Source organism: Phocoena sinus, chromosome 11 (assembly GCF_008692025.1).
Source record: "Phocoena sinus isolate mPhoSin1 chromosome 11, mPhoSin1.pri, whole genome shotgun sequence".
In the NCBI taxonomy this organism is placed as follows: domain Eukaryota; kingdom Metazoa; phylum Chordata; class Mammalia; order Artiodactyla; family Phocoenidae; genus Phocoena; species Phocoena sinus.
Genome location: NC_045773.1, coordinates 71,601,746 through 71,616,371, shown reverse-complemented (window position 1 = coordinate 71,616,371; position 14,626 = coordinate 71,601,746). Strand labels below are relative to the sequence as shown.

At 48.2% G+C, this 14,626-nt stretch overlaps 2 protein-coding genes across 3 annotated transcripts in view; one reads left to right on the top strand and one right to left on the bottom strand.

Annotated features, from left to right (window-relative positions):
• The window catches only part of BICRAL (BRD4 interacting chromatin remodeling complex associated protein like), a 106,874-nt gene extending 96,659 nt beyond the window's left edge, over positions 1-10,215 (bottom strand). Inside the window, exon 1 of the mRNA XM_032647617.1 lies at positions 9,926-10,215. The gene's annotated coding sequence lies outside the window, so the exon portion shown is untranslated. The remainder of the gene's footprint in view (positions 1-9,925) is intronic.
• A 1,208-nt stretch (positions 10,216-11,423) lies between these two features.
• Positions 11,424-13,608, top strand: TBCC (tubulin folding cofactor C). Of its 2 annotated transcripts, none has more exons than XM_032650268.1 (2): positions 11,424-11,537; positions 12,156-13,608. In XM_032650268.1, exon 2 carries the CDS (start codon positions 12,231-12,233, stop codon positions 13,260-13,262), a length of 1,032 nt encoding a protein of 343 aa, XP_032506159.1. In that variant the 5' UTR covers positions 11,424-11,537; positions 12,156-12,230; the 3' UTR covers positions 13,263-13,608. The 2 variants fall into 2 exon arrangements, with proteins under 2 accessions (XP_032506159.1, XP_032506157.1); XM_032650266.1 differs by having other exon boundaries at positions 11,476-11,537; positions 11,924-13,608.
• The last annotated feature ends 1,018 nt before the right edge of the window (positions 13,609-14,626 follow it).

The following is a 14,626-nucleotide window of genomic DNA, read 5'->3' as shown; positions in this document are numbered from 1 at the left end:
TCATTACATAGCCTTATTTTTCCCTTTTACTATATAAGCCAGTTTTTGTCCTGGAATTTAAGAATCCCTCAGGGCTTGCCCAGCTCTGACTTTGTAGGATTCTTTGGTTTTCTTTTGCAGTACTACTTACATGTAAATTCTGGCCAAATATCCCCCAGAATTGCAGAAAGGCCAGAGACCTGTTCCTAGGAGAATCATTACAGGGTACTTTCTGAGAAAGTCATAATATATACAGCAAATTCTGGCTCCATCCTTGACCCTGAGCTCTGGGAAGTGCAAAGGGACAAAGGTCCTGGTGATTGGAAGGCAGAAAGGAATACTTGTTGAGGATCCACTACAGGTCTGGCCCAAAACTTGGTACTTTCCCACACGTTACTTTAACATCACAACTATTCCATGAGAAATATATTTTTTTCTTTATCTCCACTTTTTAGTTGGAGGTGACTGAGCTCAGAGAGGTTAAATATCATGCCCAATGTCACACAGCTAGCAATCAGAATTTAAACTCAGATCTGTCTACTTATTGCCACCATCACACCTCACTGGAAGGAAGAGACATCATAGAAAGAACAGATACAGAAAAGCGTGAAGAGATTTATGTGCCTTTTGACATGAGAGAAATTTGAAACTATGTTCAAAGGACAATTCAGGGCTTCCCTAGTGGTGCAGTGGTTGAGAGTCCACCTGCCAATGCAGGGGACACGGGTTCGTGCCCCGGTCTGGGAAGATCCCACATGCTGCGAAGCGGCTGCGTCCGTGAGCCATGGCCGCTGAGCCTGCGCGTCAGGAGCCTGTGCTCCGCAACGGGAGAGGCCACAACAGTGAGAGGCCTACGTACCGCAAAAAAAAAAAAAAAAAAAAGAAACTAGTTGTTATTTAGGGGCTTCCCTGGTGGCGTAGTGGTTAAGAATCTGCCTGCCAATGCAGGGGACACGGGTTCGTGTCCCGGTCCGGGAAGATCCCACATGCTGCGGAGCGGCTAGGCCCGTGAGCCACAACCACTGAGCCTGCGCGTCTGGAGCCTGTGCTCCGCAACGGGAGAGGCCACGACAGTGAGAGGCCCGCGCACCACGATGAAGAGTGGCCCCCGCTCGCCACAACGGGTGAAAGCCCTCGCACAGAAACGAAGACCCAACACAGCCAAAAATGAATATAAAATAAATTAATTAAAATAAATAAAACTAGTGAATATAACAAAACAGACTCACAGGTATAGAGAACAAACTAGTGGTTACCAGTGAGGAGAGGGAAGGGGGGGAGGGGCAAGATAGGGGTAGGGGAGTAAGAGGTACAAACTATTGATACTATGTATAAAATAAATAAGCTACAAGGATATATTATACAGCACAAGGAATATAGCCACCCTTTTATAATAATTATAAATGGAGTATAATCTTTAAAAATTGTGAATCGCTATGTTGTACACCTGAAATTTATATAGTATTATACATAACTGTACCTCAATTTATTTTTTTGTTTGTTTTTTTGCGGTACGCGGGCCTCTCAGTGTTGTGGCCTCTCCCGTTGCGGAGCACAGGCTCCGGACGCGCAGGCTCAGCGGCCATGGCTCACGGGCCCAGCTGCTCCGCAGCATGTGGGATCTTCCCAGACCTGAGCACGAACCCATGTCCCCTGCATCAGCAGGCGGACTCTCAACCACTGTGCCACCAGGGAAGCCCTACCTCAATTTAAAGAAGACAATTCAGAGAGCTGACTACATATCACTCTGTCTTGGAGTCAGTGGCTTGACACCTCTTTAACTAGGCCTCTTTCCTGATCAGCTCAGCAAATATCCTCTTCTCTGTCCCTGGACTCCTTCTGTTCTTTACCCTAGGAACGAGAACAGCAAGCCCCCTGACCCACTTCTATTCACACTCCTAGGAGAAGTCTTGCTTCTGGCCCAACTCTCCATCCATTATTCATCTATTTAACAAGCATTTATTAATGTGCATCAGGTGTTGTGCTACGCATAGAATAAAACACATCCCTCCTTGGAGGAGCCCAAGCTACAGAATAGATATCTGTAAATACAGTCAGGATACAGACAAACACTCACCCACAGCCAATGGAGGGGAGAATCCAGATAGGCTTCCTGGAAGAAGAGATGTGTAAAAGAGGTCTTATAGGAAACAAGTGCCCTGTTATGCAGAGAAGAAAAAGCACAAGATTGCAGGCTGCAGAACAAGGGAGCAAGCAGCAGGTCCCACGTGGACCCACCAGCTCTCTCTCCAAACCCGCTTGTCCTGGCACCAAGCCCACTACAGACCCATCTCTCCAAGCTGGAACCTTTCACAACTCTTTGCCCTCCTGTAGCCCTTACTACAGTGAATCCCTGAGTCCTGTCTAGTCTCCTTCTAAGTCTCTCTCAGACATTTCTTCTTCCTCCTCCATCCTCACTCCCCTCACCATAGCCCAGTACCACCATTTCTGCTTGGCTCCTGCAACAGCCTCCAATGGGACATCAGTTTACTTTTGCTCCATGTGAATCCATTCAGCACAGAGCATCCAGACTGAGCCTTTGTTAAAGGGGGAAAAAAAAAAAAGGTGGGTGGTAGGAATCACCTGATCCTGTCATTATCCTGCTTAAACTTCACTAGATCCCAGAGCCTTCAAGTTTAAGACAAAACTTCCTAACAGGATTTACAAGACCCTTGGTCATCTGGCCTCTGCTCACCTCCCTAACCTCATCTGTGATCTTCAGTTCCTCTAACACGGTGGCTTATGACCCTGGTTGCCCAGCAGAACCACCTGGGGAGATTTAAGAAATACCAACTTCATATCCCACTCCCAGACATTGTGACTGAATTACTCTAGGGGAAGGCCCTGGACATCAGGGTGTTGTAAAGCTCTCTGTGTGATATTAACATGCAGCCAGGGCTGAGAAACTTGCCCTAGTCCAACACATCTGACAGGTTTGCTGCACATGCCCCGTCTCTGCTGCCAGGGGCACTGGAGCTCTCCAGGCTTGAGGCCCGGGACTTTCTGTCTGTTTTGTTCACTGCAGTATTTCCAGCACCTAGAACAGTGCTAGAATGACTCTACTTTCTCCCTTCACCTGGTTAGATTTCACGCATTCTTTAAGATCCAGCTTCGATTTCCTAAAAGGCACTCCCTCCCTTGATTCCCCTGTTCTGGGTTAGGTGACTCTGTGTGAGCTCAGCACCCAAGATTTCTCCCATTATAGTATATATCACATCACCTTGTAATCGTCTGCATCCCTCGTGTAGCCTGTAAGCTCCAAGGGAGCCCTGTCTGTGTTCATCAGTATAGCACCTCCATCCCCTAGCAAAGCGCCTAGCATAGAGTCAGTTCTGATTTAATAAGAACAGCATGAATAAATGGAAGTGAAGGAGCATGAGTATGGGTGTAACAGCACAGCATGGTGTGGCTGGGGTAACGGCAATGGTAGTAGATGAGGCTGGAGAGGCACACTGGGGACACGGCCTGGCATCCACAGCAAACACCCTGAACAGTATTAGACAACAGGGAGCCAGCAGAAGTTTTAGGTAAAGTGACATGATCAGCTTGAATTTTAGGGCAATAAGTGGCTGAGGCATGGAGGATTGGGGGAGTTCAGGGAAGCACGGGGGTCAGGGACCAGATGGGGGTCTAGAGCAACAGGCCAAGGAGGAGATGAGGAGGGGGCTGAGGCCTGAAGAGAGGGAGCCAGCTGAGAGAGAGAGAGAATTAATGGTATTTGCAGACTGGGTGGCCCAGTGAGGAGGAATGAGGCTCTGTGGATGACTCTGATTTATTTCCTGCTTGTAAGAGTACGGATGTGGTGTCAGGAGTGTGATCAGATGTGGTATCAAGACCAGATATGTGGTGTTAAAAGCCTGGACTCAGGAACTCAACTGCCTCAATTAAAATTTTGGCTCCACTGCTTACTAGCTTTCAGTCCTGAGGAAGTCACCTTCACCTCCTCAGTTCTTCATCCGTTCAGTGGGTATAACAAGTAGTACCTACACCACAGGGATGTTGTGAAGGCTCAATGGGGTAATATGTATAAATGCTCAGCAATTGCCTGGCACATAGTAAATGCCATATAAGAGTTAGCAAAACTATTTATATATAGCATGCTGGATTATCTGCAAAGAGTTATTGTCTGCCAACAATTCCCTCCATCCCTCTGAATGCCTGTGCTCCACCCATCAGGAGGTGGAGTCTCTTTCTCCCCATCATGGATCTGGGCAGCTTTATGATTTGCTTTGACCAAATGAAATGACATTGTACCAATTCTAGCCCAGGCCTTAAGAGGCCTGGTGGCACCTACTTTTGCCCCTTTGGGAGCCAGCCACCATGCAAAGCTGGAGCCCAATTACTGAATGCTAGGAGACCAAGTGGGAGAGAGGCTGTGTGGAGGAGATGAGGTACATAGGCCGACAGCAGCACCAAGGCCCCAGACATGTGAGAGAGGCTGTCTTGGAGACTCCAGCCCCAGCTCAGCCCACAGAATTGTGAGAAATAATTATTGCTGTTTCAATCCAGTAAGTTTGGGGTTGGTTTGCTACAGAGTAATAAACTGAAACTTATGTAGAAGAAAAAGGACATCATTGGGACAATAAGGACTTCATTTTTTTTTTTTTTTTTTTTTTGGTATGTGGGCCTCTCACTGTTGTGGCCTCTCCCATTGTGGAGCACAGGCTCCGGACGTGCAGGTTCAGCGGCCATGGCTCACGGGTCCAGTCGCTCCGCGGGCCGCTTCCCGGACCGGGGCACGAACCCGTGTCCCCTGCATCGGCAGGCGGACTCTCAACCACTGCGCCACCAGGGAATCCCCAAGGACTTCATTTTAAGCCATCTTAAAATATGAGATATTTTGTACAGTAAAAATATGGAGACACTGAAATATCAAAAAAGGTGTTGGAAGTTCAAGTTTGGGCTCAGGAGAGAAGTGGAAGGAGGAGACAGGGATTCGAGAATCAGTCAGCATAAGGACAGGACGTGGTGCCCTGGGAGGGGAAGGTGAGCTCAAGAGAGGAGGTTCGAGGAACGAGAAAAGGGGTACCAGGATAGAAATCCGGCCCTGTGGATACTTAAGGGGTGGATGGAGAGAAACTTATGAAGAAGACAAGGAACAGTGATCAGGGATGGACAGAGAACTGACAGAACCAGGGAGCCATACTTTGAGAAAAAGGGGTCATCCAGGGCTTAGAGCTACAAAGAACAATGGACTTGAACGTTAGGAGGGAACGGGGAGTTTCAAATAAAGTAGCAGAGGCAGCAGTCAGATGATAAGGGGCTAAGGAAGGAATGAAATTGAGAAACTGAACATAGCAAATGTAGATGACTATTTTTGTTTTTTTTGTTTTGTCTTGTTTTTGCAGTACACGGGCCCCTCACTGTTGTGGCCTCTCCCGTTGCGGAGCACAGGCTCCGGACGCACAGGCTCAGGGCCATGGCTCACGGGCCTAGCCACTCCGTGGCATGTGGGATCTTCCCGGACCAGGGCACGAACCCACGTCCCCTGCATTGGCAGGCGGACTCTCAACCACTGCGCCACCAGGGAAGCCCTAGATGACTATTTTTAAAAGTCTATTGAATCTGGGGGCTTCCCTGGTGGTCCAGTGGTCAGGACTCCACGCTTCCACTGCAGGGGGCATGGTTCGATCCCTGGTCAGGGAACTAAGATCCCGCCAGCTGTGTTGCTGAACCCATAGAAACAGAGAGTAGATTGGTGGCTGCCAAGGGTGGGGTGGGAGGTGAGGAGTTGAATGCAAATGAGTGAAGGCAGTCAAAGGGTACAAACTTCCAGTTATAAGATGAGTAAGTTCTGGGGATATAACATACATCATGGTGACTATTGGAAACAATACTGTAATGTATATCTGAAAGTGGCTGAGAGAGAAAATCTTAAAAGTTCTAACCACACACACACACACACACACGCACACAAAGGTAACTATATGAAATTATGCATGTGTTAACTATATGGTGATCATTTCACAATATATACATATGTCAAATCATCACAGTGGGTACCCTAAACTCACACAGTGGTATATGTCACTTATAGCTCAACAAAGCTATAAAAAATAAACCTAATTACCTCCCCCCAAAATTTTTTCAAAAAATAAATAAAATTAAAAGTCTAGGGCTTCCCTGGTGGCGCAGTGGTTGAGGGTCCGCCTGCCGATGCAGGGGACGCAGGTTTGTGCCCCAGTCCGGGAGGATCCCACATACCACGGAGCGGCTGGGCCCGTGAGCCATGGCCGCTGGGCCTGCGCGTCCGGAGCCCGTGCTCCGCAACGGGAGAGGCCACAGCAGTGAGAGGCCCACATACCGCAGAAAAAAAAAAGTCTATTGACAAGGGGCTTCCCTGGTGGCGCAGTGGTTGAGAATCTGCCTGCCAATGCAGGGGACACGGGTTCGAGCCCTGGTATGGGACGATCCCACGTGCTGCAGAGCAACTGGGCCCGTGAGCCACAAGTACTGAGCCTGCGCGTCTGGAGCCCGTGCTCCGCAACAAGAGAGGCCGCGATAGTGAGAGGTCCGCACACCGCGATGAAGAGTGGCCCCCGCTTGCCACAACTAGAGAAAGCCCTGGTGCAGAAACGAAGACCCAACACAGCCATAAATAAATAAATTTTAAAATTCACGACATATGTCAATTAAAAAAAAAAGTCTATTGACAAGAGAAGGAGAAAAGAGCATTTGCTTGGGTAGATGAAAGGACAAAAGGAAAATTGTTTTAAGCTGAGGGAACTTGCTTGCTCAGAGGTGATGCCAAAGAAGAGGCATTAAAGATCACGAAGAATGAGAGGATGGAAGTGGCTCGAGGTCCTAGGAAATGGGAGGGACACAGTTCAGGTGGAGGGCTTGGCTTCGAAGAAGGACAAGAGGCAAAGGGGTGGATCTTCACGGAGAAGTCATTAGTGAGATGGAGGCAAGGTGAGGTTCACATCTATGGCCTTTTTTTCTCAGAGAAGAGTAGGTAAGGTCATCTGCTGACAGGCAGTGCAGGTCTTGGAAGAGTGATGTAAATTTCTGAAGATTTTGTAGGGAATGCATGAGGGGCAAAAGAAGTCAAGCCTCCAGACTCTTCGACAGAAGCTCTCTATGGGGATTCCTGCCTTCTGAGGGCCAGGTTCTCCACACCAGCTTCTCTCCTCTGGCCTGACCCAAACCCAGCTCCTTCCCCTGAGTCAGTCTAGACTGCCTCCTGGAAGGTTCTTCACTCTCCAAGTATTTGCTGAACATACACACCACGAGCCCCATTTCTCTGGGCAACAACACGCTCTCCCTCTTCCCACAGGGTTTCCAACCTTCCCCCGACCTTTGCAGACACCCCCACCCCTTTCGCCCCCACCCACTGTCTACTTTACAGAGCACACAGACACCATCAGACTCATCTGCCAACTACCAAACATGCAAATTTACCTACAGCTGCTGATACACCATTTTAAAACTGCCGTTGAGCTTAGGGGGTCTTGACCAACATTTAAAAATACAATAAAAAGAATAGAAAACAGCATCTATTGTACATCCTAAGAGTATTTACTGTTCCTTAAAGCTTCTGTTTCAATTATGATGCATCTGTTACTATGAGTTGAGGTCAAAAAGTTTGTGTATGTTTGAAAACTTTCACAATAAAAAGTTAAAACAACACTGCCATGGAGAAAGCTGTCCTTCCCTCCATTTACGGCTAATCCTCACACCTGTGTTTTGGGCCCCATCCCCTCCAGGACCCTTATATTATGGACCTTATGTCTTCTTTCTCTGTAAAAAACAAAAACACCTCACTGGCCTCCTCATACCCCCCATTTATTCCCTCTTCCCCCCTCACAGTCAAACTTCTCCAAAGAGTTATCTGGGTTCAGCATCAACTCCATACCCTGCTCCCACCCCTTTGTCTCACCCCTTCAGTGTGCCTCCTGCCCACAGCACTCCTGGGACACGGCTCTCCGCAAAGTCACCAGTGACCCCTGAGCCCACACATCTAGAAGACACTTTCCAGTGTTCATGACTCCTTGTTCATTCCCGCTCTTTCTTCCAGCCTGGGCTCAACCCCTCCCCCTCCCTCAGGAAGGCTTCACTGACCTCCCAACAAGGTCAAACCTCCCACTAGGGGCACTCACTGTTCCTCGGTCCTTCCTAACAGTTGTCAATTGTTGCTGTTACAATTTTACATGTTTTTGTAATTATCTGCCCAGATTAGGCCTCCTCAAGGAGGAAGGGGACTCTGCCTATCTTGATGCCCCTTGGCAGCCCAAGAGCCTCCTGGGCTCAGCGCCGGGCACAGTGCTTAATAAACTGATGTTAGATAAATAATCGGCACCAGCCCCTGTGCCAGGCATTACGTGTAAAATGATGAAAAACGTCCCAGAAAGTGAAGGGTGTTGAGGGGGAGGAGAAAGCCAGGGGCAGAGGTGGAAATAAGGGGCAGCTCCTGTCCTGCTTCCCAGACCAATCTGGGGCCTTTTGCAGAACAGCACATGCCTTCACGGCTGACACGTTTCACTGTCTTCATGTCAGAAAAGTCAGCAACTCAGGTAGGAAAATTTGCTTAATAGTTCATACTTGACATGCAGAACTCTTCATGAATCCTTTTAAACCACTACATGTTCAATATTTGCCGAAAGATGAATAGGGGACACCTCCTTCTGGCATCGAGCTACTAAAAAACAGGACCTGGATCTTTTCATTTGCCCAGGTGTGGCTGGCATGTCCCACCTGCACAGGGTTCCTGTAAACTCCAGAGAACACAAAAGGCCTCATTCTTTGCTGTCTAACCACACCCAAAGACTATTTTATTGTGTTACACGCTTTCACTACTTGGTTATTGATTTCCCGTGGCATATCACTATACAAATATTCACTTAAGGACTTTAAAAGACCAAATAAACATGACAAGTATTTAAAATTAGAAACATAGTATGGAGATGCAACCAGCAAAATCCAGACTGTGGGAAACTCTATTAAACAAATGACCGTTGTTATTTTTTTCCAGCAAAACACTTGGGAGATGGGGGAAGGATTTAAAAGTGATTAAAGAGACACATTAACTAGGCACGTTGTATAGAACTTGTTTGGCTCCTTAATCAAATATACTAACTTTTAAAAAAGGAAATTATAGGGCTTCCCTGGTGGCGCAGTAGTTGAGAGTCCGCCTGCCGATGCAGGGGACGTGGGTTCGTGCCCCGGTCCGGGAAGATCCCACATGCCGCAGACCGACTAGGCCCGTGAGCCACGGACGCTGAGCCTGCGCGTCTGGAGCCTGTGCTCCGCAACGGGAGAGGCCACAACAGTGAGAGGCTCGCGTACCACAAAATAAATAAATAAAAAAGGAAATTATAGGATAATCAGAGAAATGTGAATATAGCCTGAAACTCTGATGATAATGAGGAAATAATCAGCACTTTTTTGGAGTGTGGTAATGGTATTGTGGCTATGTTTTTAAAAGACAGTCTTGATCTTATTGAGATACATATTGAAATATTTATGGTTTGTAAAATATGAAATAATATAAGGTTTGGGATTTGCTGTAAAATAATCAGAGTGAGGTGGGGTGGGGAAGGTCTAGGGTTGTAGAAGGAACAAGCCTGCCAGTGGGGAATTGTTGAAGTTGGTACACATAACACTCTGCTCTCCACTTTTAAATTTTCAAAAAGTTAAAAAAAAATCTAATGAACAAACTGAACCATTAAAGTATCTAAATTTTTGTTAAATAATTTTTTAAAGTCCGGAACACCTTAAAATTCTTTCACTTTCCAAGATGTCTACAGTAGAGCAGTGCTTTGATTCACAAGCTCTGTAAAGTATCTTTGAAAGTGGGATTCAGCACTCACCGGCTGCTTGCCTTTTGCCACATTTCCACTGTAATGCATCACCCTCTTTCCTTCCATCAGAACAGGCAAATACAATCTGGCAGTGCCTTCCTACTGCTTTTGAAATGCAACTTTAAACCCATGTCTTGACCACCTACCTTGGCCTGCAGTTGTGCTGGGGTCTGTCAAGAACTGTCAAACCAATGCTTCATGATGACCATACTCCTGAGCCCTGTCCATTCCCAATGGGGTCTCACATCAGTCTTTGAAGGTGCCTCCCACACACTGGGTCTGCAGGGTAGCCTGTCCATTCTTGTCCTTTACTGCTCCCTTCCCATAAACGTTTGAACTAGCCAACTTAAAATATTCGGAAACTTCCAAAGTCTACTGGACTCTATGCCAAAACCTCTTGTTGGGCAGAAATGAAGTTCTTGAGAGGGTTTAACTATCTTCCATTCCACTTCTGATACAGACAACACTACCCCCTACCCATAGGTTCACTATAGCTAATTCAAACATGTTGCCTAACTCCAGCTGCAACTCTCAAGTCCAATAAACTTTGTTTGGCTACAGACTTTCTTAATTTGAGTAGGACAGATTGAACTGCTGAAAAATTTAAGGGAGGCAGGTCAGATTTTTTTCCCTAGCAAAAATAAATCTTCTCTAAATCTTCCTTGGGTAAATCAACACTTTATAAAATAAAGCATCTACTGCATTCCCCCGGACTACCCAAAGACAAGATAACCAGTTATATTTCATTCACCAGCCTTGGAACCATACCTCACAAAAAACCAAAAGCCTCCATCTATCTCGCCCATGAAACAAAGAGAACAAAAACTTAGAATATATACTACAAGCGCAAGCACAGGATTTTTTTTTTAGTAACCCCGTTTCCATCAGGTGCACGTCTACCCACACAAACACACAATAACCCTCACCCCACCCCCCCGTGGAATTTGCCAGTGTGACTTGTGCTGACTTTCAGCGGAGAAAGACAGGAATTTATGTTTAGCTGTGGTTTTGGCTTTCAATGGGAAGGAAAGGAAGAGTGTGGGGCGTGAAAAACTGGAAATGAGTCTTAATTCTCTGGTTTCCTCCCATCCTTCTCTGCATCAAAATGCAGGTATATCATTGAAATTTCAAATGTGTTTCTCGGGCAGTTAAATACCCCGACGGAGTCTGGGAACAGGGGGTGGAGATAAAGGTGAAACCGAAGATTGGAAGGGTGGGCCGGGTAAGAGGCCCCGGCGCTCTGCCGGGTTGCACCGAGCATGCGAGGTCGCCCCGCGCCTGCTGCCGGCCGCGCCCCGGTTCTGGCCTGGCCAGCTGTCCTGGGTTTTGCCAGCGACTGCGCCGTCCGGGGTGCACACTCACACCTCTGGCTGGTCCTGACTTTAGGCTAGGTTCCTTCACTTCCGGTGACAAATCCCTCCCACCACTTCTAGAAATAATGTAACATTTCCCCCATCACTTTCCTAACAACCGACTGCCCCTCAGACAGCAGCCGAGTCCGGGTCTGGGGTCTCACCCCGGCGAGACCAGCAGCGCCCAGCTGCGGAGGGAGTGACGGCCAAGGTCGGGGGGGGGGGAGGGCGTGGGAGGAAGAGGAAGGAGGTGTGGAATCTCACCTCCCCCGCCCCCACTCCTCCGACTGCAGTAATTGGCAAAAAAAATAAGCCGTTTTTAGACTTTCCCAGGGCCCCCTGAACCTGGTTGCAGTGAGGAACCCAGTCTCTCCCATTCCGGTGCCCCTCGCCTTCTCCTGGCCCCGTAAGTGACTGCGGGAATCCTGGAGCCCCGGCCACGCGGAACTGCAGCGGCGGGGGTGGAGTGGGGTGGTAGGATGAGGGTTTAGGGGCGGCAGGAATGGGTGGGAGGAAGGGGTGGTGGAAGGGAGAAGGAGAAAAACAGAGGCATGCAAAAGGCTCCGTAGCTGTTCCAGCTGCCGCTTCCTCCGGCGCGGGCCGGGCGGTGTAATATTCCCCCCCCCCTCCATCTTTCTCACCACTACCTGTCCCACCCACCCACCACAGGCACACATTCCCCCCACCAGTAGCGGATCTGCAGCCTGTAAGGGGGTAGTAGGAAGGAGCTGGGGGGAGGGGGAGGCCTGCGAGTTTCTAACCTTGTTCTTATAAACAAACCCACATGTGCAGCTGCCGCTGCTGCAACTCACCCCACAATCCCGGATATAAGTCCTGCCCCTTTAAGAGGAAAAAAAGCTTCCCCCACCTGCCTTCCACCCTACCCATCCACAAGGACCTTTGTCTCCCCACCCACTCTGTCAGTCGGCCCCGCCCAATAGCCCCGCCCCCTCCAACGCAGAGGAACCAATGGGTGAAGAAAATAAGGCCGGGGTCTGACGTCAGCATGTCCGGCCAATCACAGGGCGCGTTGGTGGGAGGCCTCGCGGAGGGCGCGCCGGGAGGAAGGAAGGCAGGAGAAAGGAAGCTTGAAGGCAAGATGGAGACTGCTAGTGGCTCTGCTACTGCTGTGGCGAGCAGGGACTTGGGATCCCAGAGGGGCCGGAGCCTGGTGCCTGAGCGGCTTCAGAGTCGAGAACATGAGCGGCAACTGGAGGTGGAAAGGCGGAAGCAAAAGCGGCAGAACCAGGAGGTGGAGGAGGAGAAGAGCGACTTTTTCGCCGCCGCCTTCTCTCGGGAGCGATTGGCAGTGGAAGAGCTTCTGGAAGGCGGGGAGTCCGTCGAGCAGCTGGAGGAGGCGGCCGCTCGGCTGCAGGGGCTGCAGAAACTACTCAACGACTCGGTTTTGTTCCTGGCCGCCTACGACTTGCGGCAGGGGCAAGAGGTGTTGGCGCGGCTGCAGGAGGCACTGGCCAAACGTCGCCAGGAGCTGCAGCCTAAGAAGCGTTTCGCTTTCAAGACCCGCAGGAAGGATGCTGCTTCAGCCACCAAAGTAGATTCGGCTCCCGGCGCCCCGGCAGCGGAAGGCATCCTGGCCTCCCCGCCGCCCTTGAAGGAGGAGGAAGGCTTCGACTCCAGCTGGATCTGCGGCTTCTCCAATCTGCAGTCCCAAGTCTTGGAGAAAAGAGACGAGGAGCTGCACCAGCGGGACGTCCTTTTGACCCAACTGATTAACTGCACGATCAAACTGTATGGCAATCCCAACACCCTGCGGCTGACCAAGGCTCGAGGCTGCACGCTGCTCTGCGGCCCGGTGTCCACCTCCGTGTTCCTGGAGAACTGCAGTGACTGCGTGCTGGCCGTGGCCTGCCAGCAGCTCCGCGTACACACCACGAAAGACACCCGCATCTTCCTGCAGGTGACCAGCAGGGCCATCGTGGAGGACTGCACCGGGATACAGTTCGCCCCGTACACCTGGAGCTACCCGGGGATCGACAAGGACTTCGAGGGCTCTGGTTTAGACAGGAGCAAAAATAACTGGAGCGACGTTGACGATTTCAACTGGCTGGCCCGTGATGTAGCCTCCCCAAACTGGAGTATTCTTCCTGAAGAAGAGCGAAGGATCCAGTGAGACTAAGCAATTGTCACTCTTTTCTTCACTCCTACCAAATACACTCCCTTGTGGGACTGACTCCAGCTAATGGGACCCCAAAATTTACTTCTTGTCACGCTGTTTTCATTATTTTAAGGCTTTAGATTGTGATAGGCTCCTACTTTGGATTTCCATTAAATTTGTGGCAGGTCTAGCACTTTAAAGAATTTTTGCTATTTTGGTGATGTTACAGAGTTTTTGTTTGACGGTGATAATTTGAAGCCATAAGGGGAAGAGAGTGTGGTTTTTAATGGTTTGTGGTGTTTAAAACTTATTGCAGAATAAAGTAAGCCTTCAATAAATATTTGTTTAATAAACGAATTCAGTAGGGCTAGTAGGAGCCAGTTAATGTTGAAGTAAGGTATCAAAACGTGTTCAAACTGCCATTAACCAAGAGCTTTTTTGAATTGCGGTTTGACTTCCATGCGTATTTTTCAGTGGGGCAATGGAAATATTCCTCTCTGGTCTTCAGTTACATGTTAGCTTGGGTTTTTGGCATCCAGCTAGTCATCGACTTATTTGGATCCAGACTTTTGGCACGGACCCCAAGAGCCTCATGAGTCTTAATCACCTGTAAAGCCAAAATAGTTATAGCTGCCAATTTTTTGTGCACTTAAAATGTTATCGACACCATTGTAAGCACCTTACTCATGTAAACTTATTATAAGTCCTCAAAATATTATGAGGGTAGTTTCTGTTAACTCCAATTTTCAAGTGAGGAAACAGATAAGTTGCCCAAAGGGCACACAGCCCAAGTGGTGGACTGGGATTTGAAATCGTGTAGTCTGGCTCCAGAGCCCACGTTCTTAACCTCTACTAGATACTGATTTTTGAATAGTGTTAATTGAGTTGGAAAGAAAGCTTCCAAAAGTAAAGAGGGAAAATTGCTTTTCTTAAATTCTGAGGCATAATGGCGCTACATATCTATCCTCATACAAAAAGAATTGAGGCAAACATCTGGCTGAGTCTTGATTTTTCCACCCATTTTGCTGTAATTCACTACTGTTACAAATTTGGCTTTCTGCTCTATATACTATCACTCATTATTCTTAAATGGAAAGTTGTAAGATTTTCAAAAAGCTTTTTTGGGCCTAGTGGTCTTGTAACTATGGATGTGCTTTTTATTTAATAATTACCACAAGTATTAAGGTGCTTAAATATCTCAAGTATTTATGTATTTAATATTATATGTTCTCTTTTGTTCTGAAAAAGGATTTAAAGTGGCTTCTAGGATATGTGAAATGTAACAAGATAATGAAAACAAATGACAAGGAGGAACAAGGGTAGAATGACGGATTGGAGGCAGAAATGAAGCCAATAAAAAAAATGTAAGCTGCCAAGCC

Bases quoted from the DNA above. Each gene is read 5' to 3' on its own strand.
- TBCC (XM_032650266.1), top strand. From the start codon at position 12,138: ATGTCCGGCCAATCACAGGGCGCGTTGGTGGGAGGCCTCGCGGAGGGC.